The following is a 26,224-nucleotide window of genomic DNA, read 5'->3' as shown; positions in this document are numbered from 1 at the left end:
ATACAAAGTGGCTGGCCATCTGTTGGGGATGCTTTGATTGTGATTTCCTGCATGGCAGGGGGTTGGACAGGATGGCCCTTGTGGTCTCTTCCAACTCTACGATTCTATGATTCTATAAGTGTTAAAATGTACAACACACAAGAGTGTACGTCTTTTTATAATGCTGCCCTTGCGCATTGTGTTTCATTTTGTTAACAGTACTAACAATCCAAATAAGTTTTTGTTTGTTTGCAATTCTGACTGGAAGACCGACCCCATTTTGTTAAGACATGTTTCAGAGGAGCACATATGTGTAGGTCTCTTAAAAGCAGAAGCAACAAAAAGAGTTTGTGGTGCCACACAGACTAATATGTAACACATTTCTGACTTGCGCAACCTTCAGGCAACATTTAAGTGGTGTTTTTTAGAGGAGGTTTGCCCTTGCCTTCCCTTGAGGTTGAGAGAGTGTGACTTCTTATTGTATGCCTTCGAGTCATTTCTGACATGGCAACCTCTATCATGGGGTTTTCTTGGCAAGATTTTAACTTTTTTAAACTGGGTTTTAGCATTGAATTTCTTTTAATTATTGTAGCAATTTAATTCTTATTTTAAAATACTATTTTTTGTATGTTTTTAATTGTGTGGTGGTGTTTTTTTAATGTTGTAAGCCACCCTGAGACCCAGCCTTGGAGAAGGGAGGGATATAAATAAATATAATGAATAATATTTGTTCAGAGGAGGTTTGCCATTGCCATCCTCTGAGGCTGAGAGAGTGTGACTTGTTGTTATTAGTATGTCTTCATGTCATTTCTGACACCTGGAAACACCTAAGATTGAACCCACCACGGGGCTTTCTTGGCAAGATTTGTTTAGTGAGGGTTTGCTTTGCCTTCCTCTGAGGCTGAGAGAGTGTGACTTCTTGTCATGTGACTTACGGCGTATAATGTATAATGGGGTCTCCTTGGTAAAAAATTATTCAGGAGGTCTGAGGCTGAGAGAATGCGACTTGACTAATGTCCCTCAGTGGGTTTCCATGGCCACGTCAGGATTTGAACCCAGGTCTCCAAAGTTGTAGTCCTCAAAACCACAAAGTCAATTCTTTACAAACCAGATGGAATGGATTCTAAACCACAATGAATCCCTCCCACCAGATTTGTGCTTATGTGCATTTTTAATTAGACACGTGAATTTTATGAAGTGACAAACGTGTGTATACTCTGACACGTGTTATCCAAATAGACACGCGTCTGCCTCTTGACCAAAAAAGGCGGGCACATTAGCCCCGCCCCCTTGCTCCTTCTTCACTTCAACCAAGTCGTGGCATCTCCGGCCAATCAGAACCGAGGGAGGGGCTCGCCAACCAATAAGCGTCAAAGAAGTCCAACGGGCGCCACCTTTGTGGTAAACAAAAAAAATAAAACAAAGCTGAGGGCATTCTCAGCCAATAGCGGAGAGGCAGAAGAAGAAGAAGCAGCGCAAGAGTGGCGGTTGGGAAAGAGGCGTGGCTTAGGCCGGGGAGGAAAGCGTTCGAACGGGGCGTGGCCGAGGGCGTGGCTTGGTCGGAGAAGGCGGAGCCGAGTGGGGCAGGAAGGACGGAACGCCGCTGTCGCAGTCGGCGCTGGGCTGCGGAAGGGGCAACACCTCAACTCTGCTGCTGCTGGAACACTAGGACAGATGCAACCTGCTCTTGCTCCCTCCCTGCAAAGCAAGGCAGGGCGGTAATTGCATGATCCTGAAGCGCTTAAAAGAAGGAAAGGGATGCCGCCAGATTTTTAATCCTTGGACTGGAGAGAGGCTGCGAAGAGGCCCGCTGCCCCTTTGGAGAGTTCGCCTGGAAGCAGCCCTTTCTCCTCCTCCTCCTCCTCCTCTAATGGACACTTTTAGAGCCTGTGGCAGCAGCAGCAGCAGCGCCGGAGAAAGGCAGAGGCTCCCATCTTTTCCCCAACGCAGACAATAGGGAGACCGAGGAGCCATAGATAGGGAAGAAGCTCAGGGCACTAGCTGCAATCTCTCTCTCTCTGTATATATATATATGTATGTATTGGGATGCAGAGTTTTCTTGCTCGGGCTGCATCCTGGAGGCCCCTAGACTTCTCCCCCAAGTCTCCTCCCGCGCTTTATTTGTCTTTGAAAGTTAACAGACATCCCAATGGAAGGGAAAGTTGTGGCTCGGCTCTTCTCCTGCCAAAGTCGGCATGAAATGGACTGAATAGTCGGCATGAAATGGACTGAATAGCCACTGAAAGCAGGGAGGGGAGGGAAGAAACCACTCTCCCAACTATCGGGTGGTATATATATATATATATATGCATAAATGCCTCATGCATGCATGTCTGAAAGCATACACACATATGCATAAATGCCTGGATATGCCTTCCTCTCTTTAAAAGCATATATATGCTTGTATAAATGTGTGTGTATGTGTATATATATATATGCATAAATGCCCCATGCATGCATGTCTAAATGCATAAATGTGTATATCTATATAGATATATATCTGCATAAGTGTATATGCATGCATGCCTGTCCGTGGAAGGCAGATCTATGCTTGCATAAAGTGTATATATATATATATATATATATATATATATATATATATATATACACATATATGTATATATAGTCTTCCTGCAGATAGGTCTGTTTCCTTCCTTCCTTCCCTGAAGCCTTCCTTGGCAGCCAGCCTCCCACGATCCAGGGGCGAAGTCTAGGGACGAGATCTTGCTTTGCCCTGCTGCGGAAGGGGCAGGATTGCCAGAGAGAGAGAGAGAGAGCCCTTGCCTTCCTCGGTGGGGCTGCTTCTCCTTCTTCTGGGCAGTGAATGCCTGGCTTCTCCCTCCAGGAAGGACCCGATCTGAGGAGAGGAAGAGGCGTCTGGCTGCATCATCATCATCATCATCATGAGAGGCCCGGCGGCGAGGCTGAAGAGGCTGCTGATGGTGGGGAGCTGGAGGCGAGGCGAGGCTGGGCCCCTGTTCCCTGCAGAAATGCTGCATCACCGGCGCTGCCCCTTGGCCGGAGCCGCCTGAGAAGGAGTCCCCGAAGGGGAGGAGGAGGAGGAAGCCCTTGCCCTGCCTCCGGAGCCCAGGAGGAGGAGGAGGAGGAGATGGAGAGGCTGCCTGGGGCTTGGAAGCGCTCCGCTTAAGTGAAGCCGAGGGCGCAGAGAAAGAGGGGGAGGAGGCAGAGGAGGAGAGCCGCCCCGCCGCGGCTTTTTAAGTCTCCGGCGAGGAAGGGCCCGCTTCTTCCCTTCCCTTGAACTGAACGAGCTCCAGAGAGAGAGAGGACCGATTTGATCGTTGTTGTTGTTGTTGGAGGACTTTTGCAAAGGAAGACTTGGTTGGCAGAGGACTTGAGGAGTTGAAGGCAAAGACCAGGCGTCTGTTTCCAAAGGGTTGGCAGAGGACTTGGCTTCCTTCGCCGGGGGCTGTGTCCCTTTGCCTTCTTCCTTGGCCGAGAGAGGGCTGCTAAGGAGGGAGGCAGGCAAAGGACTCGTGGGTTCTGCGGAGGGTTCTCGGCCGAGAGACTGACTCTTCCTTTGTCCGGAGTGATCGCCGAGGGCTTCTCCCTCTTCTTTCCTTTCTGCTCTTGAGAGACTGCTTTGACCCCAAGGGTCAGGGCAGAGACCTGGCTTGGAGCCTTCCCGAGGAGGAGCAGTGCCTTCTTCCCGGGGACTTTGGGGGCCAAGGACTCTGCCTGCCCTCTCTCTCCGAGGACTTGGCCGTCTTTGCGAGGCCTTCCTTCCTTTCCGATGCCCGAGGAGGCTCCGTAGCCCCTGAGGATGCTGCTCCTTCGGAAGAAGTGTCCGGGGCTGTCCTGGGGCTGGGGCCCTTCGTCGGCGCTGGGGCTGCGTCTGCCCCAGAAGTTCCTCTTCCTGCTCTTCCTCTCGGGCCTCCTGACCCTCTGCTTCGGGGCCCTCTTCCTGCTCCCGGACTCGTCCCGCTTCAAGCGCCTCTTCTTGCCCCGGAGAGGCGAAGGGGAGCCCGGACCCACCCACAGCCCCCCGCCGCCTCCTCCTCCGCCGCCGCCCCCGGGCCCCAGCCCAGCCCCGCCGCCCCGACGACGGCAGCCCCAGACCCTCCCGGACGCCCTCCTCGGGACCAGCCTGGCCTCCAAGCGGGACCCCGGACTCAGGCCCCCTCGGCCGCCGGAGGAGGAGCAGGAGGAGGCGGCAGCGGAGGGGGAGGAAGGGGGCTCGGACCCGGGCTCCCCGCCGGGCCAGACCTCGGCCCCGTTCCGCTTCGACTACCAGGCCTTCCGCCAGAGCCTCCGCCACCCGCCCCTCGGAAGCAGCCTCAGGGGCAGAGGGGCCACCCAGGACCCCGAGAGCCTCGCCCGGCGCCTCAAAGTCAAGGAGGTGAGTCATCCGAATGGAGGGTGCCCTCTGAGGCTGAGAGAGTGTGACTCAGCCAAGGGCGCCATGGAGGCCCCGGGATTCAAACCCCAGCCTCCGGAGTAAGAGGAAGACCTCCAAGCCCCACAGGATTTGAACCCTGAGCTCCAAACCGCGCCAGTACTATAGCTGGGAGAGCCCTCCTCCCCTATGGAATTACATTGGCCATGTAGGGCCCAGCATTTGAACCCTGGTCTCTAGAGCCCTGGTAGGACTTCCAAACCATGGCACCACCTCCTATGATATTGCATGATCCCATGCTTCCAATTCATAGCCTATTCAGCATTTGCTGAATACTAAACCCCTTGAAGTCTTCTGCTTACACTTTGTAAACCGCTGAGTACATCCCTTGGCGGTATAGAAATGTACTTGCCATTGCTGTTGGTCCTGTTCTCACCTTATATGATGTCACATTGTATTATGGAAGGCTGCAAAGGGTTTGGAATTCAGGGTGCATTAAATGGGCTACGAATTGTACGCTGTAGCATAAGGTACATAAAAGCATAAGGCGCATGATGGAGGTTTAATTGAGAGTCAAAGGCTGCATCTCCTTTCTCCTTTCTTGGATTTTTGAGCTTTTTCAGGCTTGTTCCTCCACATCTGTGGCTTTGGCTTTTGAAAATTTGATTAGTCACTGATTTCATTAATATGTTCTCTCTAGGAATACCTAGGTCAGTGGTTCCCAACCTGTGGGTCGGGACCCCTTTGGGGGTCAAATGGCCCGTTCATGGGGGTCGCCTAAGACCATTGGGAAACACCTATTTAATTACAGTTATGAAGCAGCAATGACAATAATTTCATGGGTTTGGGTCACCACAACATGAGGAACTGTATTAAGGGGTCACGGCATTAGGAAGGTTGGGAACCACTGACCAAGGTCCTTCAGCCAACTCTATGGTCAGCTTTAACCAAAAGTCACACTGGACCTTGAGATTCCTAGAGAGAACACTCCGCTAGGCATTTGTACATCCTCCAGTGCAACTCTATGGTCAATGTCTGCCAGAGTTGCACTGGAGGACCTAGAGATGCCTAGAGAGGTGTTCTCTCAGGTAAAAACATAGTCTTTTTGTTATTTGTGGTTTTCCCCACATTCCTGGGGTCCTGTGCCCCTAACCCTAGCGAATGTGGAGGGACAAGTGTACTTACGTAGACCATAATGTCTTGGAGATGGAACCTAGGTCTGAACTTGAAATTCATGTATGTGTCCCATGTACCTTATACATGACAGCCTAAAAAACCCTAAAGGCACCAAATCTCATCTGAACCTGGTAGCTAAGCAGGGCCAGCCCTGTTCAGTACTTGGATGGGAGACTGCCAACAAATATTGCATGCTGTAGGCTCTGTTTCAGAGGATGGAAGTGGCAAAACCACCTCTGAGGATTCCTTGCCTAAGACACTCCTATGAAATGCCTGGGGTCACCATGAGGTGACCGGGGACTTGAAGGCACATGCACAGGCATACACCATATACGCATAGCCTAAAGGTAGTTTCATACGCAGTCTTTTTTGATAAGCAGCACTTGTGTACATGGAACCATTGGAAAGCAAAGGTGTCACTATCTCAGCCACCCATGTGGACAATTTTGGATTCAGGAATATTTTGGATTTTAGCATTCCAGATGAGGACGACTCCACCGGTGCTTCGTTTCTGCTGTTTCTGGGAACGGTTCTTTGGCAGAGTATCTGTGAGAAGTCAAGCCCCTTCCTCAAGTAATTTACAACACAGCCCTGGCCATAGATAGAGCAGGTCACAGAAAGTTCCTCTGGTCCGCAAGCTCAGCTTCAAAATCCTGCATAGCTAGTTAGTACAAAGAGGCAGACTTTGCTTATGTTCAGAGATGCACTTTCCACCAGAGCTGAACTCTGCTAAACTGGGAAAAGGTTGCTCTGGCTCCAGTGTAATCCTTCTTTTCACCCCATTCCCCTCTCCATGGTCTTCCCCCTGCTTTCTCCATTCTCTCCCTATGATCGTTTCACCACAAAGCTGCCCCTTTAGCTTCCTCTCATGTTTAAATCTGAATAATTCTTTGCTCTGTATTCAGAACTGCATTCCTAAATTAGCTTTCTTTTCTCTCTCTGTCTTACAGAGAAAGGGCGAGAGGGAAGTATTAAGTGAAGCAGAGAACTGAGGGCACCTTTCCTGCCTTATAGTTTTCTCAGGTACCATTATAGACCAGTTTGGTGCAGCGGTTAAAACCTTTCAAGTATTTTATTTTCCCCAAAAATGCCTCAAAGCGTCCCAGTCCTAGTGAACATGCTGCATGGGGTTGTAATGTGCAGTTGTTAAAATTGTGAAGTGCCTCTAAAAGGCATTTAAACTGTGTATTATGGCCAGCCAGTTCCTGAGGCTTGCCCCCTCATTTTTTTCTGAAGCAATAGCTTCCACCTTATTGCCTCTTCAAGCTTTGGTTACCTGCCCATTGAACCCTCCTGTTGCCATTTACCTGTTCACCGTTTCCTTCCTTGCAGTCCGCATTTCTTGCCTGTTTGGTTCCTCTCCTCCCTTTTCATTCTTTTTCTTTACTGGTTTTTCCCTCCTGTTCTGAATTCTAACTACCGGTAGCATTTTTTGTTCTCAGGAATCTTGCCATGTGCTCCTCCTTGTCCTAGAATCATAGAGTTGGAAGTCCATAGAGTCCATCCAGTCCAACCCCATTCTGCCATGCAGGAACTCACAATCAAAGCACCCCCAACAGATGGCCATCCAGCCTCCATTCAAAAACCTCCAAAGAAGGAGACTCCATCACACTTCAAGGCAGCGTCTTCCACTGTCAAACATCTCTTACTGTCAGGAGGTTCCTCCTAATGTTGAGGTGGAATCCCTTTTCCTATAGCTTGCATCCATCGTTCCAGGTCCAATCTCTGAAACAGCAGAAAACAAGCTCACTCCATCAATATGAGATCCCTTCAAATGTTGAAACAGGGCTATCATATCACCTCTTAACCTTCTCTTCTCCAGGCTAAACATACCCAGCTCTCTGAGTCTTTCCTCATCGGGCATGGTTTCCAGATCCATCACCATTTTGGTTGCCCGTCTCCGGACATACTCCTTTTTATCTTCAGGCTTACTTCTAGTTGATCCTTTCTGTGTATACAGAGAAGTAGGATAATAATAATAATAATAACAATAATAATAATAATAATAATAATAATAATTATTATTATTATTATCCCGTTTCTCCCTGTATTGGTTTTCCTCCTTTCCATAGGACTTTCTCTCAGGTGAGTGTACATAGGGTTAGAACCCTACAGTACAACTAGCATTCCTATTTGGAAGTAAGTACCACTGTACTTAAATATTACTCTCTCATAAGTGCGCTGAAGCTTTAGTTACTTGCTTTACTTTCCATGGTATTTCCCCCTTCCTCGCTCTTAGCACTTCATTACTGGTGCTTTTCCTGTGTTTGGTCTTCTCTTCCTCTTCCACACATGCGCTCACACTCTTTGGCGTGTCAGGCTGACTTTCTATACAGAGATGTATTTTGCTTATAAAGAACTTGCTCCTGTATGGTGCCATTGGTGTGATTCATTTGCGAAGGAAGCAAGGAGCGGTTGTTCAGAAGTTATATCACAGTTTTTTTAAAAAAAAATAGTTGAACCTGATCCCAAATGTTATGAAATGTATGTAGTGTACTTCTTTTGTTTGCCTGCTCCCTCAAACCTGTCTCCTGCTGTATGATTTCTGACTCATTTGCATCTTCTCGCTTTTCATTAGTGAGTTCCCTTATTTTTGCAACCTTCCCGGCCATGTCATCTTTGTGTCCCCCCCCCATGCCTTCTTGTATACAAATAATAATATGCTGGTCTGTGACCATAATAAATATTTATTTATTTATCTGTATAAATGTTAGTGTGTCAGAGATCTGAAAGTAGATAGTCTGTGGTTTCTCTTTGCCTCTGGTGAAATTTTTTTGAAGCAGAGCTTACAAAATCAATAGGACCATAAACTGTAGTGTGTACAACCTCCCTAAAGTAGCTTTGTCATACTTCTCTTTTTGAAAAGCTGTTAGTTTTGTGCATGTAGTTACATGCATCTATTGCTCTCTTCCCTTCATATTTTGCTAGGTTCCATCTATGCTACAGCATCAATTTTCATTATTCCTACCTGTGTTCCCATCTTTCTGTTTAATACGCTAGCTTTTAAAATAGGTACCTTAGGTACCTGTAGTTTTATCCATCCTTGTACTTGCTGACCGTTTACCTCTGCTATTACTCTGAATTGGAATCCCTCTTCTAGAGGTATCTTAGTATTTAGTCCTTCAGAAGTGCGCAGCTCCACATTTCTGCTCTTTCTTTTTCCATAGAATAGCAGCAGAGTAGTTCCATTAAGCTGTTAACTAGATACAGTACAACAAAGGAAACAAAGTGTGCTGAGTTGTTAGGAAAAAATACTGCAGAAACTGTAATGTCTCTTGGGAGATAGTGGACGCTGCGTGAGATGCGTGAAACTGGACTTTGATGAAATGAGTGAAATTGTTAGGTTAGGATCCCAATGGTCACTCCAAAGGTGGAGTGATTATATATCCTGTAAGGTAGACTTGGGTTACTTTCTCTTTTTGAAACCTTGTGACTATAATTTGTTATAATATGCCACACCCAACCTTGTTTTTGAGATACATATTGGTTTATACATCCATGTCTTTAACTGGTGTATTTTACTCCTTTATCTTGTTCATTCCATGTCTCTTGGTCCTTCTTGTAACAGAAATGACAGTAGCAGTGCAAACCACAATAAGTACAGATCTTCCCGGCTTCAAGCAGTTGATTAACTGCCATCATTTTCCCCAGAACACAATGTGCCACAACCAGAGGGAAGGAGTAAACCCTTTGCACCACTGCCAAATGTCTGCAGAACGTACAGATGTAGATAACGCAAGCGTTCTAGTCAATCATATATTACAGGAAAGGCAAAAATGGGTTACAGTCTCTGGGACCTCTGAACTGAAAGAAAGCATACAGGGCCTGAGCATGGTAATCCATTGAGAACTTGTATGTGGAGCAAAACCCATCCATCAAGAGATGTCATTTGGTACACGTCAGCAGTAGCAAATGTGCTAGCTCTGGCTTTGTGGGTCCCTAGTTAGTTGGACAACAGATGTGTAATGGCCTGTGTGAAGAACTGCGTAGACCCAACAGGGCCTCCCTCCCTTTGTATGGTATGTTGACATCTAGCTTTTGAGAAGAAGGAAGGTGATGCTTGTGAAACAATAGAGCAGATTTTACTGCTTTGCTTATGGTAGACTCCAAGCAGCTTCCCTTGTCACTCTGGGTTCCACGCGTGTAACTGAGGACCGAGTTTGGCCTGGTGCCCACAGTGCCTGAATAGAGGACTGGCTGGCAGTGCTGAAAATGTTGCAGGGCGATTGGTGACCTAGTTAGTCAAAGACCTACAGCTGCAGTGTGGCCACAGTAGCTGCCCAAGTCGAAGCCAACCCCAGGTTGGCAGTAGATGCTGGTTCATAAAATATGTATATCTAACGATGGAAGCCTTAATTTGCTGGTGCAGTCACTCCATCAAACATGTTAGGAAAGTCAGGAACATAACAGAACAAAACAGTGACAAATTTTAATACTCGGCCCCCGCTCATTTAATGGATATTATAAAATCCTACTTCTGATCCTGTGTTTTTGATATGATCTTGCAAACAAAACGCCGCAATAATGATAAAATTCTGACTCAACTCCCAGACAAAACCCTCATGGGATGCTAGTTTTCTTTCCAGTCCCAGCACAGCTGGGATTAGCTATGTCTGCCTGCTGCACTGTTGTTCTCAGCGGGGAATTGAAGGAGGTTCTGTGCTTCTCCTCCTTCCCATGCTAGTTTCTTTGCATACTTGGGAGTTAAAGGTTCTCATTCATTTATCACAACATTGCAAGCTTCCCAGGACTAGAGCATGCTGAGACACAAGTTTCTGTCAAACAAAGCTTCTCTTTGTTTACTTAGAGACAAACACACAAGATGACGGAACAAAACACTGCTAAGTTAGTATGTGACTCTTGAGTCTTGCATGTGTATCCTGGCTCCCAGTATCTGTGAACAGTGTCTAATATACAGTCACTCCACACTTATTGAACTTATTTCCCCATACCTGTACTTTAACAGTAGGAGACTAGATTTGGAGAATTTAGCATCTAAGCATGTGTCTGTACTTGGCACCCAGCACTCAAGGGTCTCCCTTGTTGTCTTGTTACAGAGAAATGGATGTTTGCTCCTTTTATGCAACTTGCTTATTATATTAACTACTGTTCAGGAGTTGGTACTGTACATTCTTGTTGTGGGACCCTGCAAGAGAGGTGCGCACTAGTCTGAGAACTGAAGATGCATCTGGATAGTTTGCATGTGGCTCTTTCTTTGAGAACAGCTGTGGAAAAAGCTAGCATTGGGGTTGATTATAGGCTGCAAAGTACAGACTTTCCATTGCTTTTGTAAAATGTGATTAAAGAACATGCAAACATTTAGTATAGATGTGGAATAAGTATCAGTTTGTTTCTTCAAGCAATTGTAGCATAAGGAAAGTACATCATGTAGAGTACAGAAATTTGTTATTGGTGTGACTCAGTAATGTTTAGTGACTAAATATGTATATATCAATGTTTAAAGTCTGATTCACCCATTCACTCTATACGTACGCAGCTCCTTTCCCTCCTTCCCTGGAGGGAAAACACGTCCATCTGGATAGTTCTCCATGACTGGGAAGCTGTGTCTCTGCCCATTTGTGTGGCAACCTTTAGGACGATTTGTGGAAGCAAACTTTCATCTTATTGTGAACAATTCACATCGTCCCTTTGCTGCAAACATGGTTGAATCCAGGCTGTTGAGTGGCGAAGCATATCTCAACACAAACAGTACACCATCTGAATGAATTTGAGTATGACATCTATAACACGGGAGCTCTCCCATTATACCAATAGTATAGCAGGGACTGTGTTGGTTTTAATTTATATTAAATTATGGTTTTGATTTATATGGGAGTGTGTTGGTTTTAATTTATATTTTCAAAGTTTGTGCCCTTCTGGTTCTAACCAGATTCTTGGGTGGCTCCCTGTTTGTTTTTTAAACCAGAAAAACATGTTAGAACATAAAGCATCCCAAGCAATACGATTGAAAAGCAACAGCAAACAGTCAACAAGTTTGAAATAAAGTAAATCAGCTGTTCCTCTCCAATATGACCTCTGAAGCAGAAATGCTCATGTTCTGTGATGAATGAGCGATGAAAGAACAAGCCTGGGGAGCCGTCATGTAACACATTTGAGGAGATGGGCATCGACTTTGGTTGGAAAGCCAGGGCATTCAGAGAAGAACATTGAATGTTAAAGATGAAAGTGGGGGAAAGCAAGAATTTCTCTTATTTTTTTTTAAATAAAGACTTAACCTTCACATATTTTCTGTACCCAAGTTTTGTAAGACATGTGCATCAGTATCATTCATTATGATATTGTCTTTAAAGGATCATCAATCATACTAGCTGTTAACATTTCCCATCATTCCAGTTGTTAGTCTAGGGTCATAAGTATGCAAAACAGGAAAAGAGGCTAGTTCAAGATAAAGAGTTGAATTTTAACAATGGTAAGGGCTAGGGGAAGGAAACAAACATCAAGGCATATATATATATATGGTGAAAAGTTTTACAGGAAGGAGGAGGAAGCAGAGGTCTGTGTCATTGTTTAGGAGAAGTAATGTGTATTTGATTTGTGTGTATGTTGCAGTTTTTTGGTGAGAAGGCACGGAGGTTCGTGGGATGACTGGTTAAACTGCTGTGTAAGTGGTTTGTCAGGCCATAATAAACACATGAAAATGTTACTGTCAGTAATTCTTATGTAATGACCTGTTTTAGCTTCCAGATAATACTTGCAAGGAGAATGAGAACCAGAGAACGTGGATGGTAATGGTTCCAGAATGCTTTCCGATATGTTTCATCCTTTTTTCTTTTTGTAAAGAGGTTCTATTCCTTATACAAGTCCAGTTACTCCAGGCCAGCATGGATGTTGTAGTCAAGTACATCTGGAGGGCCTTAGTACAGGAAGGCTGTTTTAGGCTGCTGCTACACTGCAGAATTAATGCAGTTTGACACTGCTTTAACTCTGATGACTGTATTCTGATTTTATTGTTGTGTATTTTAATTCTGATTGTATATGTGTTTTAATCTGATGTAAGCCGCCCTGATCGTAGGAAGGGCGGCATATAAATAAAAATTTTATTATTTATTATTATTATTATTCTATGGAATCCTGGGATTTGTTGTTTCTTGTGGCACCAGAGATTTCTGGTACAGAAGGTTAAATATCTCAGAAAACAACAAATCTTAGAATACTGTAGCATTGCATCATGGCAGTTCAAATGGAGTCAAACTGCATTAATTCTGCAGTGTAGATGCAGCCTTAAGTGTGCATATGAATGCCATGAATCAACTGTTCAAAATATGTACCATATAGAAACACTCATTGAGAAATTGGTAGGAACTGCCAGTTTGTGGTACTTAAACATTTTGTTAGAAACCCTCCTTTGTGTTGGATGATATGTGAAACAAGCTCTGGGGGATTGTTGTCAGTTTTGAAATGGTTGCTCAGGGTTGAAGACTGAGCAAGATGGTGCTTTGTATAGAATACCAGTGCTAATGATGAGGATTGTTCATTTTACCTGTGAGAATGCATGGTTATTAGAATTGTTACAGGATCACTTATCTGGGATGAAAGAGTATCAAGCTGAGAGCTCTTGATCTTAGTAAGAGTTATTGATTCAACATGTGTCAGTTCTTTGAGAAAGTAAACCGAACATTTAAGTGAGGTTTCAGCTGTGGTTATCCCAGACTAATTGATAGTAGGAACAACCTCTGGGCTTGCTAGTTCCTGCTTTAAAGTAAGGTGGGGGGGGATCTACTTGGCTGTCTACTAAGATTCCCTAAAGAAACTCTGTTCTAAAGTCTTTTATCATTTGACATATGGCAGGTGGGTCTGGGCTAAAGGGATTTCTCAGTCTTGACAGCTCTTTTATAGAACCTGAGTTGTTCCCCTAATTTATAGTCAAGTTGCACTTGTTATTTGTTGTTTATTGCCTTCAAGTTGACTTTGACTTATGACAACCCTATGTGAGACGTTCAAAGTCCCCCTGTTCTCAGCTGCTCTGCTCCATTGAATCTATCCACCCAATATGCAGCCTTCCTCTCTTTCTGCTTCCCTCCAATTTTCCTATCATCTTTTCCATTGAGCCATGTCTTCTCATGATTTGACCAAAGTACGACAGCCTCAGTTTGGTCACCTTGGTTTTAAGGGAGAGCTCAGGCCAGATCTGCTCTAGTACCCATTTGTTTGACCTTCTGACTGTCGGTGGCATTCTCAGCATCTTCTCCAGCATCTCATCTCAAATGAGTTGATTTTCTTTCTATCTTCTTTCTTCACTGTCCAACTTCCAGATCTAATACTGTACATGGAGATAGGGAAAACAATGGCACAGGCTATCCTTATATTAGAATTTGGCTTTGTATCTTGACACTTTAGGATTTTGTCTAGTTCCTTCCCAATCCTAATCTATTTCTGATTTCTTGACTGCAGTCTCCATTCTGGTCAGTGATGGATCCAGGGTATGAGACATCTTTGATTATTACAATGGATCCTCCGCATACGCGGTCTTTTTATAGGCGGCTTTGAGCATAGGCGCTCAAAGCCGCCGGCGCGCGGGGCGGAAGGGGCGGCGCGTCCCATTCAATTGAATGGGCGCGCGCACCCGTTGCGCCTCGTGCGCCGCCGTGCCACCGTGCACGAGCCCTGTTGTTTACAATGGGGCTCGAGCATAGGCGGAAATCGCCATACACGGCAGGATCCGGAACGTTCCACTGTACTTCGTTGTGTATATTGAATTTATGTGGTCATTATTTTTGTTCCATAGACAGGTAAAAATGGTGCTGGAAGACGTACTCCCTCGGTGATAAAATAACTTTTTACTTTCTAGGAACTGTTACTCTGGCTGGGAAATTTGGGGAGTTACTGGTCCACAAGAAAACCCTTCTGGAGTAGTGCAAAGTCTATTGTGGAGGATTCTGGAACCTGTGGAGGCAGAAAGTGTGTTGTGGAAGATTCTGAGGCATGTTCTGAGTATACGGTTTGTTCATGAGGGGGCCTGGCTAGTTCTTTTGGGCCTTGCCATTGTTCTACATGAAGAATGTTTGACCTATGTCTCACCTCCAGCCTTGCACAGAAGATTTGGAGTGTCACAGAATAGCAACAAATTGTAATTGGTGTTTTTACTGCTAGGGATGGGCATTTGTACTTGTGGGATTTTCAGCTTCATGTCCCCAAACAACTCAGCTATCCATAAATACTGTGCAGTTTGAGCTGGGGTGAAGGTGTCATTTTCTGCTCTGACTCAGGCAGTAAAATGCCTTGGGCCATCCCTGCCTTCAGCTGAATATTAGCATTGGCAGAGGCTGGCAAGTTGTCTTCTGGGAAAGTATCTGATGGCCATACCGTGGAGCTCTGATAAACTATCAGGATCCTCCTCCCACCCCCCCCCCCCCAAAATCTGAAGTAATTCCCTGGCTGGTTGTATGCCCACTGGAGGGGGTATTTCATTAATTCAGGAAGCTGCTTCTGGGGAAACTTTGTTATTGGTTTGCACACAGTAGTCTATGGTTGCACAAAGTGATAGTTTACAAACCATAGGAGGATTCAAGTTGCAATTCAATACAGAAAGCTGTTAGGGTTTATTAAAAGCTGGCGTATTATCACCATGAATTTTGAATGTAACAGTATAGTTGGATTTATGTGGAAACTGAGACATAAGGCACAGAATTCATGAATATCTTGACTTTCATCGCTTTTTCTCTTTTTCCTAAAACCAATCAAGTTTCTGGTCCCTGTGGAAAGGATGTGGGCAATACCCAGTAAAATCCCAAAAGCCAGAAAAAAAGGCTTTTGTGTGTTTTCATAGGACGCACATAAGTTCCACGTTCATTCTTTGGCATCTCATAGGAAAGGAACTTTTACGTAGGGGTAAAAAATGGCCAGTACTGGGCTAGATGGGCCAGTGGGTGCACTTGGTGAAAAAGCAACTTTATATGCTACTTGGTTATGTGCATACCTTCAAATTCCATTATTTCATTGGTTTGAATAGTCTTCCCCATCATCAGCACAGATCACAACGCAGAGACATAGCTGTGTTAGCCTGGATTAGTATTCAAAGGGATTTTGTAGCACCTTTGAGATTAAGTGAAAGAGAGAAGGTGGTATCATAAGCTTTCAAAGACTTAATCTGATGAAGTAGACTTGTGAAGGTTTTTTAACGCACTCTTTCTGGGCAGCATACTAAATAAATAAATAAATAAATAGACTTGTCTACAAAAGCATATGATATCAACGTCTTTCTTTCAGGTCCAATACACACTGCAGAAGTATCCAGTTTGAGACCACTTTAACTGCCCTGGCTCAGTGCTAGGGAATTCTGGGACCTGTAGTTTTACGAGACATTTAGCCTTCTTTGTCAGAGAGCTCTGGTGCCACAATAAACTACAATTCCCAAGATTCCTTAGCACTGAGCCGGGGCAGTTAAAGCGATCTCAAATTGGATTATTTCAGCAGTGGGTTTTGGACCTCATCTGAAAAGTGCTACAAGATCGCTTTGCATACAGAATACATCGGTTTCCCATGGTCATAGTTGTTGTGGCCAGTTCTTCACCTGATGGCCAATTTTATCCTGATGAGCCTTTTTGGAGGTATTTATTTCAGTTGGCTTTTCGACAGCAGACACAAAGTCCGCCACTGGGACTCTGCTTGAAGCCTTATGTGCTTGGTCAAACCTGTCAGAGCTTATGCTCTCCTCGCATAGCCTTCAAAAGTCTATGATTCCCTCCATGCCACAATCAGTTGGCAGAATAGGACTTTGCGGAGGAATTGGAGGAATTACATACGTTCGTGTGCTGAGGCTGAGTTAATTCTTTTTTTGTTTGAGAAACAGTGATTTGTCCAAGGCTCTATCTCCATTGCAAATCCATTTTAGTTTCTGCTTGGGGTCTTGTTCATAGAAAGCTGATTCACAGGTGGATTTGCTGTAGAAATAATCTTTCTTTACATGAGTAGGGAATTTCAATGTGGATCACTCACAGGTCACTATGACATGCAATCACCATCTGCCAGAGATGATGACTCTGCTGTGGGTGTACATGGTAACTTTTTACAGGGTTAAGGACATGTGGGTGAAGAAATTATTGATTTCATCCCTGCATTTCCATCTGTGATTGGACCTGTATGAGTGCGCGTTGTTGGTCTATTATCCCAGAGTAATTATTGATTTTAAAAGGTCATGGAACCCCATTTTATGGCCCATATTAAAATAACTGTGTGCTTATCAAAGAAACTCCATGGAGGATAAAAGCATTTTAAAAATTGTTCATTGATGACCATTTGCCATATCCCTGTTGTGTGCCTTCAAGTTGTTTCGGACATGGCAACCCTAAGGTGACCCAGTAATAGAGATATAGGAGACTATAATTCAAGGTAGTTTTTAGAAGACTTCCACTAGGTTAATACAGATTCTTAAAAGGCATTCTCCTCCAATGAAAAAAGCTTGTGTGAAAAAAACTGGAAGTTTAGATCTAGTACTGTAAACAATTTTTTGATTTGCGTTTATGCTCAAAGGTACCTTGGTCTATACAGTGGACCCTTGTTATACGCTGGGTTTTGGTTCCAAGATCCCCCGCGGATAACAAAATCTGTGTATGCACAAGTTCCATTAAATATAATGACAGCAAAATGGTGTCCCTTATAAAAATGGAAAATCAAGGTTTGATATTTGAAATTATACTTTTTTGGAACATTTTCAAACCGTGGATGCTTGAATCCGTGTATAAAAAATCTGTGTATAAGAAGGGCCGACTGTACTTCAAAATACAGTGAAGACCTCCTGACCCACAGTTTTGCAAGTGGCTGTAGTTTGTAGAATCTGAGCATTCAAGGAATTTCTAGTTTTAAACTATCTCAATGTAAATCTGTCAATCCTGAAGTCTGTCCACATCTGTTGATGGTCAGCATCATTGAGAGAAGTGGTTCTGAAACATGAAATACTATATAATCAGATCCCTGATTATAGGCTATGCTGGCTGGGATGTCTGCAAGAAAAAAATTCAACATCTGGGGGCACAAGTTTTAGAACTACTGATACAGACCATGGCTAAACATAAGCTTTGTGCTACATCTGACAGCTGTTAGTTGCAGTAATTCTTAACCTTTTTAGAGGCAAGAATGCAGCAAAGCCAATTTAGCAGTATCTCTAATACTGTGTTTTGTTTTCTAAAACAAACATAGGATAATTCGTCTTCTAAATTTGTCTCTGGAAGCTGTCTGCCATGTAATTGATCAGTAGTGCATAGTTTCAGGGAAAATCTAATTTTTAACAAGTGCCAAATACCAGTGATTCATGTTCAAAAACTGCTGTCTGTGTGTGACTGCAAAAATTACATGGTGGGATTCTATATGTTCCCAATGAATTTTTCACATCAAATTCGCTTGAGTTGTGAGTCAACATTATTGGCTTTCTCTCTCCCTCCTTCAAGTCTGCCACCTCTGGAAAACATACCCAGGCATCTGGAAAGCCAAGCTGTTTTGTTCCTGCCTCCTCTGTCATTGTAAGCAGTAATACAGGTTTTTTTTGCAGATAGAATGGAGCTGACAGTTTTGCTGGTAATGGATGAGGAAGAAAAGATTTCCAGTGTGATGACTTTTTGTCTTGGAAGAAGGAAAGAAAGAGAGTGTGTGGGCAAAAGTGTGTGTGCATGTGTCTGTGTGTGAGAGAGAGACCAGTAAAGAGATAAGTAGTTACAGCTCCTTCCAGTATTTTCAGGCTGTGCTGTAAGGTTTGTGTTAATCAGAATCAATTTTCAGAAACTGGGAATAAATAGTCCTTTTTGTGTGTGTGCTTTCTGCTCCCCAGCTTCTTTCAACTTGATCAACTTCGTAGTTCATCTTGTCTGGTTATTTTGCACATTGTCCTTACAGTTACTTCTGTTGGGGGGAATGGAGTAGTCTTTTGTCACCTATAAGTATAGCTGATTGCAAGAAGCAAGAAGTTTTGGGTTAAAGCCTGAGGTCTGAGGAAGCTTTAAGGAGGGGGGGGGGGATCTGCCTTTTGCTTTCCTTTGCTCACCTTCTCCAGGATATGCTAGTAGCTGTTCTTGTTTGGGAGCCAAAAGAATTCTTAGATGTACGCACACATGTTAACTGCATACCTATGAGTGGATTTGGAAATGCAGATCTCGATTAGTCATTGAAAATATGGGGCAACCTAGATTAATACATTTTGGGAGGTTGGGCAGAAGAGGTGATGCCTGTGGGAAGCCTTGTGGTGGAGAATAGAAAGTTGGTCCTTTAGAGAGGTGAAGTTAGAAATTGGTAAATACCTTGGCTACTTCCATGGGACATCTATCTGGGCAAGATTTCCTGTGGTGCTCTACGCTCAGTGCCTCCCAGAATGGAAAGCTTAAACTTCAAGAGGACCCACTCATCTACATGCCTCCCTTATTGCTGACAATTACAAGACAGCTCTTCCAGTGTTTCCAAGTAGCTATGAAACCGTTGTGTATGTTTAGCCTGGAGAAGAGTAGGTTAAGAGGTGATATGATAGCTCTGTCTGAATATTTGAAAGGATGTCATACTGAAGATGGAGCAAGCTTGTTTTCTGCAGTTTAGAGAAGAAGACCTGGAGCAATAGATTCAAACTACAGGAAAAGGGATTCCACCTAAACATTAAGTATAACCTTACTAAAAGTAAGAGCTGTTCAACAATGGCGTACGCTGCATTGGAGTGTGGTGGAGTCTCCTCCTTTGGAAGTTTTTAAGCAGAGGCTGGATGGCGATCTGTCAGGAGTACTTTGATTGTGTATTCCTACATGGCAAGAGTTGGACGTAATGGCCCTTGAGGCCTCTTCCAGCACTATGATTCCTCTCCCACCCTGCCCCAGTTTTCCGCAAGGCTAGGAAGTTGCTGTGTGATCCTTCAGGCACACTGGGTAAGGCAGATGAAACATTACTGGCTGGGGCCCAACGACTTCCCAGGTGATAGAGGGAACCACTGACATAGGTGTATAAGCTCAGCATAACAGCTGAATCTGTTGTAACAGAATTGTTAATATTAAGCTTAGGAAGTTAAGTTGACCTCAGAGTGCATTCTTCCAATGCAATAACCCAATAGCCCAGGTTATCATAACACTGGTACTGCATCATAATTTACCACCTAGAGAACTCTTTGTCAAAGGATTGTAGAAATTAAGCAACAGGGTAATGACAGGTAGAGAAGAGGACAGAGAACGTTTTTCTGACCTCTGAAGTGATGACAACTGATGTTGCAGGGTAGGAGTGGTGAAATGCTTGACATGGAGCTACGTTTTACTGAATTTCAAAGAGGAAAAGGGAGGACTTTACAGTGGAGATGCAATGTTGCTGGTGTAACTAGATAGAAAGTCCTCCTGTCCTTCTGACAGCAGCCAGTGTGGCTTTCCCCCCATGTCACCTCTGCCTGCTGAGCTCCAGAGAGCTATCTATAAAATCAGTTTGGTTCCCTTATTTCTACTTATCTCTAGTCCTGGGAGTTGAGAAGGTGCTGCTGACAGAGGTAGAAAAGAGAAAGTGGTAGAGACCAACAGTTGTTGCAGAGGCAGATGGGCAGGGCCAGGTTTATCAAGTTCTTCTCTTCTTCCAGCCAGTGAATGGCTCTGGAAATTAAGACAATGGTCTGCTCAGCAAGTTGGGCCAGGTTTAGTAACTTGAGAAATTTGCTGCACTACAAGTTTGGAAAATTAATGCCAACTTAATAATATGCAAGGAGTTGTCGTTAGGAGCTCCTGTAAGCCTTTTCTGTATGGGTTTTAGGGGTGTTATGGTTAAGGAAGTTATGTTGAAGCTCTCTCACTTGGTCGTCTTTGTCTACAATTTTTTCTCAGCCCTGCTCCCGTCACTTGTATTCTAAAGTGATGATACTACCTACCTCAGAGGGTAAGCTTAAGGAATAGTGAAATAATGTATGCAAAATACTTCAGTGCTAAATTGCTTTAAAAAAGCTGTTCATAAATTCTTATGGTGGCCACTTTCTTCAAGAGTAAATTGTTCTTAAATCTCAAAAGTATTGCCTCTTATTAGGAGATATATTTTCACATTGGTTTTTTAACATTGATAATAACATTCTATTCTAGTCAAATGGTTTTTCCAGGTTTTGTTCTCTTTCTTAGTTAGCTCAGCTTTCACTAAGCTGGTGCTCTCCAGATGTTTTGAATGACAGATCCTGGGATTCTTGACCATTGTCAGTGTTGGCTGAGGCTGAAAGGAAGCTATACTCCAAAACATCTGGAGAGCGCCAGATTGAGTATGTCTGAGTTAGTCTGTAATTGTGTTCTTCTTTCTTGAGTTTATGGGGCAGGGGGCTCTACATATGTGGCTTCTACCCCTCTTCTCCAAACTGCTTCCATCATGAAAAAGAGCATGTCTTTGCTGTAAATTATCAAAGAGAAGTTGTTTTATTCAAGTGAACAGTGGGCTGAAGTGAAGAAACAACCTTTATCACTGTATTGGAATTGTTGATTCAGAGCACTGGAAGAGGATGGTTCTTTCTGACCTACGCAGCATCACTGTGGTTTACCAGTTGGTCTTTCATTAGTTATAAGCAAAGAAGTTTCTGCAAGAGTCAGTGGGCTGCAGGTTCATGTGTTTCCTGTCTACATAGAAAGTAATATCTATTTACTAGAAAAGGTAACATTCCCCTATAATTATTGGTCTCTATGTGGCAAATGTTCGTGAAACACTTAAAATTTGCAATGGCGATGACTGACAAGGTGGGTCAGATTTTTCAAGTTAAATGTTGGAAAGCCTTCAATAGGAATTCAAGATGCTGGTGAATATCTTGAGTATCAAATTCTCTGTTCCTCCTCTCCCCCTGGAATAGTACACATCCATCACCCAAGAAGTGCATAGAACTGGTATTTGTCAGCTATTGCTAAGCATTAGCCCTAGGAAATGAATCTATTTAGAGTATGTTAATGTTGCCTTGGCCCTCTCTCCTTCCTTACTTTAATCTCTTTCTCTACTGTACTGATTGTAAATCTCTCTTGTATTAAAGATTTTCCTTTAACCTTGAACATAGGAAGCTGCACATTTGAATTGAAGGTGCTGTCCTTCTTTCCAAGGAAAGTAAGTAGAAAGTACAAATAACTTTGAGAGCCATTTAACACATTACACTGAAGTGACGCCAGGTTTTTCAATGGGTGCATACTCAACAAAGTGCTGTAGGAACTCCTGTATTTACATATTTTTAGATATGTGCACCCATCTTTTCTGTATACCTAAAGCAACTTCAGCTCTCAGACAAACATTCTTGAAGGAGTCCTAACCAGTGAGCACTGGAATGGCGTGCTTCATCACCCGTGGGAATTTGATGGTCAAATGGTTAGAATGCTTGTCTTTATTCATAAATGGATCTGAGACTTGGTCTTGGATGGTAACCCTTCCCAGATGGATCTGAGTCTTATTTAGGCTCCGATAAATATCCTTCGTTTTAGGTGGGTGGGTTCTTCACCATTTGATGGCAGCATATAATATTTGGAGCACCACCATTGGGAAAAAGAGCAACTTTGAAGGGGTTCCAAACTTGAGTTTCTAGTTAGATTGATATTTTTCATAAATAAATTCCAGTCTTTTTGTCTCTTTTCCCTTCCTTTAAAGGCGGAGATGCTGGGTCAAGATACTGCATTTTGTTAGCTTCCACCCCTCTCATATGAGCTGAACACCTGAAGCTGCACTGTTGGAGAGCGCTACCTATTGCCATCATTGTTTCACATTATTTTTAGACTGGCTTATAGCTTTAAGAGTTCAACCATGCAATTATATGAGCCACTAACAATTCCCTGAAGAGAACAGTCATGGAGCTGCAATAATTGATTCCTGGAAGTAATGTGTTCTGCTTTCACCTGTAAATCTGAGGTGTAAGACACTGTGTACATAGATTGTAGCTATGATGCTTCCCTGAATTGTTGAATCAGCTGTTATTGGTGTTTTACATTAGCAGTTTCCAGACATAATAGCAGTGCACAGATTCTTCCATAAGAACATGAATGGTACCGTTTGGTTTCAACAGGCAGATAATCCTTGTAGTAGTTGAAACTAGAGATAGAAGCTGATCCTGCTGGTGATGTGCCAGGCTTTTACTGTGGCTGGGGTCCTTTTAAAGATAGGTTGTTGTGCTAAGATGCATACAGATTTCAATCCTGAAACTTGAGGACAAAGCCTATGCCCACAGTAGTACAACAGGCAGGAGGAGGTACAGACAAAAAAAGAAGGCTTGGAAAAGTTACTGCTTGACTACAACCCTCATACTCCCTTAGTCAGCATGGCAATTCTAAACTGGGCAGGATTCTAATATTTCAACTAAGCCTGACCAATCCAGATAGCATATTTCCCCCAAAATAAGACACTGTCTTATATTTATTTTTCCCCAAGAAGACACACTATGACTTATTTTCAGAGGATGTCTTAGTTTTATTAAGTATGGTACAGCAATCTACACTTATTCAAATATAGTTTCGTCATCTTCTTCTGGATTTCTCCTGATTTCTTGCGACTCCATTTCCTTTAGAACCATTGGCCCCAATCTTTCCGCTCCCTTCCTGCATCCTTCCGTTCCATGCCGGATATATCACTATCTTATTTTCGGGGTATGGCTTATATTGCACAAATGCTTAGAAATCCTGCTATGGTTTATTTTATGGGTATGTCTTATTTTCGGGGTATGGCTTATATTGCACAAATGCTTAGAAATCCTGCTATGGCTTATTTTATGGGTACGTCTTATTTTTGGGAAACGGTATTACACAGGTTGCCTTGCAGAGTCCCTAGCCTGTTCTGTGTCTGCAAAAGTTGCTGTGTTGTGGCCAGCGTAGCTCCCTAGACAAGATCCCATCTTCAGGCTGTAAAGATTCCTAGTTCAAGGGGTATCCCCAGTTTCTCAGACACAAGGACAAATCAAGATTATAATTTGTCCAAATTAACTTTCAGATGAGTGAACTAGAGTGCTTGTATTGACATCCCCCCCCCCCAAGTATACTATGTACCTATTAGTATTTCATTTTTGGATGAGGAAAAGATGTGGAATGTAGTTGGACATTTAATGCATCTTTCTGTAATTTAAATGTGTGTTGTCTTCTGTTTAGATACTTCTCTGATTCTTCCTCCCTTTCTTCCCACTTCCAACGGATACCTGTGATAAATCTGTGTGCTTCACCAATCTTAGGTGCATTCATGCCAACACAATTTTAGAACTAACCTGTCTGACACTGCAAAATCTCTCTCTGTGAGGGTGGGGGAGTGGTTGGACCCTGGGGCATATGAGTAATGGAGCTAAAAATGTATTTTTACTGTAAAGCGACATGCTTGGTTGCTTAATATATATGCATATTTATTTTATTGATGAAAGCACATAAACAGAATGACTTGTTTTAATCTAGTCCACGAGGTGTTTCCAGTACACAAGCACCTCCAGTTTAATAGTGTTGCTGTGTTGCATGAGCTTCTGCCTGTTAATAAATATTAGGGATGCAGAAAGCTTCCTTATGCCCAAGTTAGACTATTAGTCATAGAATCATAGAATCGTAGAGTTGGAAGAGACCGCAAGGGCCACCCAGTCCAACCCCATTCTGCCATGCAGGAACTCTCAATCAAAGCATCCCTGACAGATGGCCATCCAGCCTCTGCTTAAAGACCTCCAAAGAAGGAGACTCCACCACACTCTGAGGAAGGAGTGTATTCCACTGTCGAACAGCCCTTACTGTCAGGAAGTTCTTCCTAATGTTGAGGTGGAATCTCTTTTCCTGTAGCTTGCATCCATTGCTCCTGGTCCTGTTCTCTGGAGCATCAGAAAACAAGCTTGCTCCCTCCTCAATATGACATCCCTTGAAATATTTAAACAGGGCTATCATATCACCTCTTAACCATCTCTTCTCCAGGCTAAACATCCCCAGCTGCCTCAGTCATTCCTCATAGGACATGGTTTCCAGACCCTTCACCATTTTAATGGCCCTCCTTTGGAAACACTCCAGTTTCTCAATGTCCTTTTTGAATTGTGGTGCCCAGAACTGGACACAGTATTCCAGGTGGGGCCTGACCAAAGCTATCCGACTATCAGTCTGCCTGTTTATGTCTGATAATTGAGACTCTACTTTACTTTTATTGATGCAGCCTAAAATTGCATTGGCCTTTTTAGCTACCACATCACACTGTTGACTCATGTTCAACTTGTGGTCTACTTGGACTCCAAGATCCCTTTCACACGTATAGGTCTCTTGTTCAGCCAGGTCTCCCCATCCTATATCTGTGTATTTCATTTCTCCGCCCTAAGTGCAGTACGTTACATTTCTCTGTGTTGAATTTCATTTTGTTAGCTTTGGCCCAGCTTTCTAGTCTATTCAGATCATTTTGAATCTTGATCCTGTCCTCTGGAGTATTAGCTATTCCTCCTAATTTGGTGTCATCTGCAAATTTGATAAGTATGCTCCCAATTCTGTCATCCAGGTCATTGATAAACTTGGTCATCCCTGTTGTTTGGGATCAGATTCAAAATAGCTGATCCCCTTGTTGCCTCTTCCACCTTTTGAACAATGAAATTGTCTCCAAGGCAAGTGAGGAATTTGCTAGACCTTCAGGATTTGGCTGAGTTTGACTTCCAGCAAATATCAGGATAGTTGAAGTCACCCATCACTACTACATCTCTCCTTTCTGAGTGTGTGGTCATCTGTTCTAGAAAGACATAATCCAATTCCTCAGTCTTACTCGGGGGTCTGTAGTACACTCCCACAATAACATTCTTGTTGTTTCCCTCCTCTTTAATTTTAATCCAGATGCTGTCCACCTGTTTTCCAGGATTGATGTCCTGGATCTCTTCACTGGTGTAAATGTCCCTGACATATAAGTCTATTCCTCCTCCTCTCCTGTTTGGCCGGTTTCTCTTAAAATGGTTATACCCCTCTATTTCTACATTCCAATCACGAGACTCATCCCACCAGGTTTCAGTGATGCCTATTATATCATATTTGCTTTGTTGTACTAGGAGTTCAAGTTCATCTTGCTTATTTCCCATGTACTGTGCATTAGTGTAGAGACATCGTAGACCAAGGGTCCCTTTTATTTGCTGCCTGTGCAAGTTTTTTTTTGCCTCCCACTGTTGGGTCCTTGCACTGTTTGTCTTGTTCCCTCTGTGTCAGTTTGACTATTTTCTCCAGCCCTTTTGTCTTCCAGAATACTGTCTCCCTCCCCCACATAACTCAGTTTAAAGCCCTCCTGATCACATTTTTGAGACTATTGGCAAAAACGTTTTTCCCAACTGGCATGAGATGCAACCCATCCCTTGCCAGAAGTCCCTCCTCATGGAACCACAGCCCATGGTCCAAGAATCCAAATCGTTCTCGGTGGCACCATCTGCGGAGCCAGTTGTTCACATCCGCTATTTTCCTCTCCCTTCCTGGACTATGCCCTTCAACTGGCAGAACAGACGAGATGACAACTTGTGCATCCATTTCTTTCAGCTTCCTACCTACTACTAACTAGTGTCAGCTCTCCAAGGTCCAGGCAAGAGTTTTACCATGCCTGGAGATGCCTGAGATTGAACGTGGTATCTTTTGTATATAGAGCAGGTGCTGTATCAATGAACATCACCCTCAACTCAGTTTTCTTGGAAGTTAAACTGAGCTGGAGACTGCATCCTTTTTCTGGGGAAAACATTGCTTTGTACATTGATTTGTGAAACATTTGCTTCTGCAAGACAGTACTAACAACATCCAATGTACCAGTGGCCTCCAGAGATTTACTATTAATGGCTACACAGGCTATGAT

General features: G+C 43.6%; 1 protein-coding gene across 1 annotated transcript in view; it reads left to right on the top strand.

Moving 5' to 3' along the window:
• The first annotated feature begins 2,608 nt into the window (after nt 1-2,608).
• MAN1C1 (mannosidase alpha class 1C member 1) overlaps nt 2,609-26,224 on the top strand; it is a 228,624-nt gene continuing 205,008 nt past the window's right edge. Inside the window, exon 1 of the mRNA XM_042439253.1 lies at nt 2,609-4,336. Coding sequence (XP_042295187.1) covers nt 3,761-4,336 — 576 coding nt within the window. The 5' untranslated portion in view covers nt 2,609-3,760. The remainder of the gene's footprint in view (nt 4,337-26,224) is intronic.

The sequence above is a fragment of the Sceloporus undulatus genome, chromosome 9, assembly GCF_019175285.1.
Source record: "Sceloporus undulatus isolate JIND9_A2432 ecotype Alabama chromosome 9, SceUnd_v1.1, whole genome shotgun sequence".
In the NCBI taxonomy this organism is placed as follows: Eukaryota; Metazoa; Chordata; class Lepidosauria; order Squamata; family Phrynosomatidae; genus Sceloporus; species Sceloporus undulatus.
The sequence above is the reverse complement of the archived record's forward strand: the minus strand, read 5'-3'. Positions and strand labels throughout refer to the sequence as shown.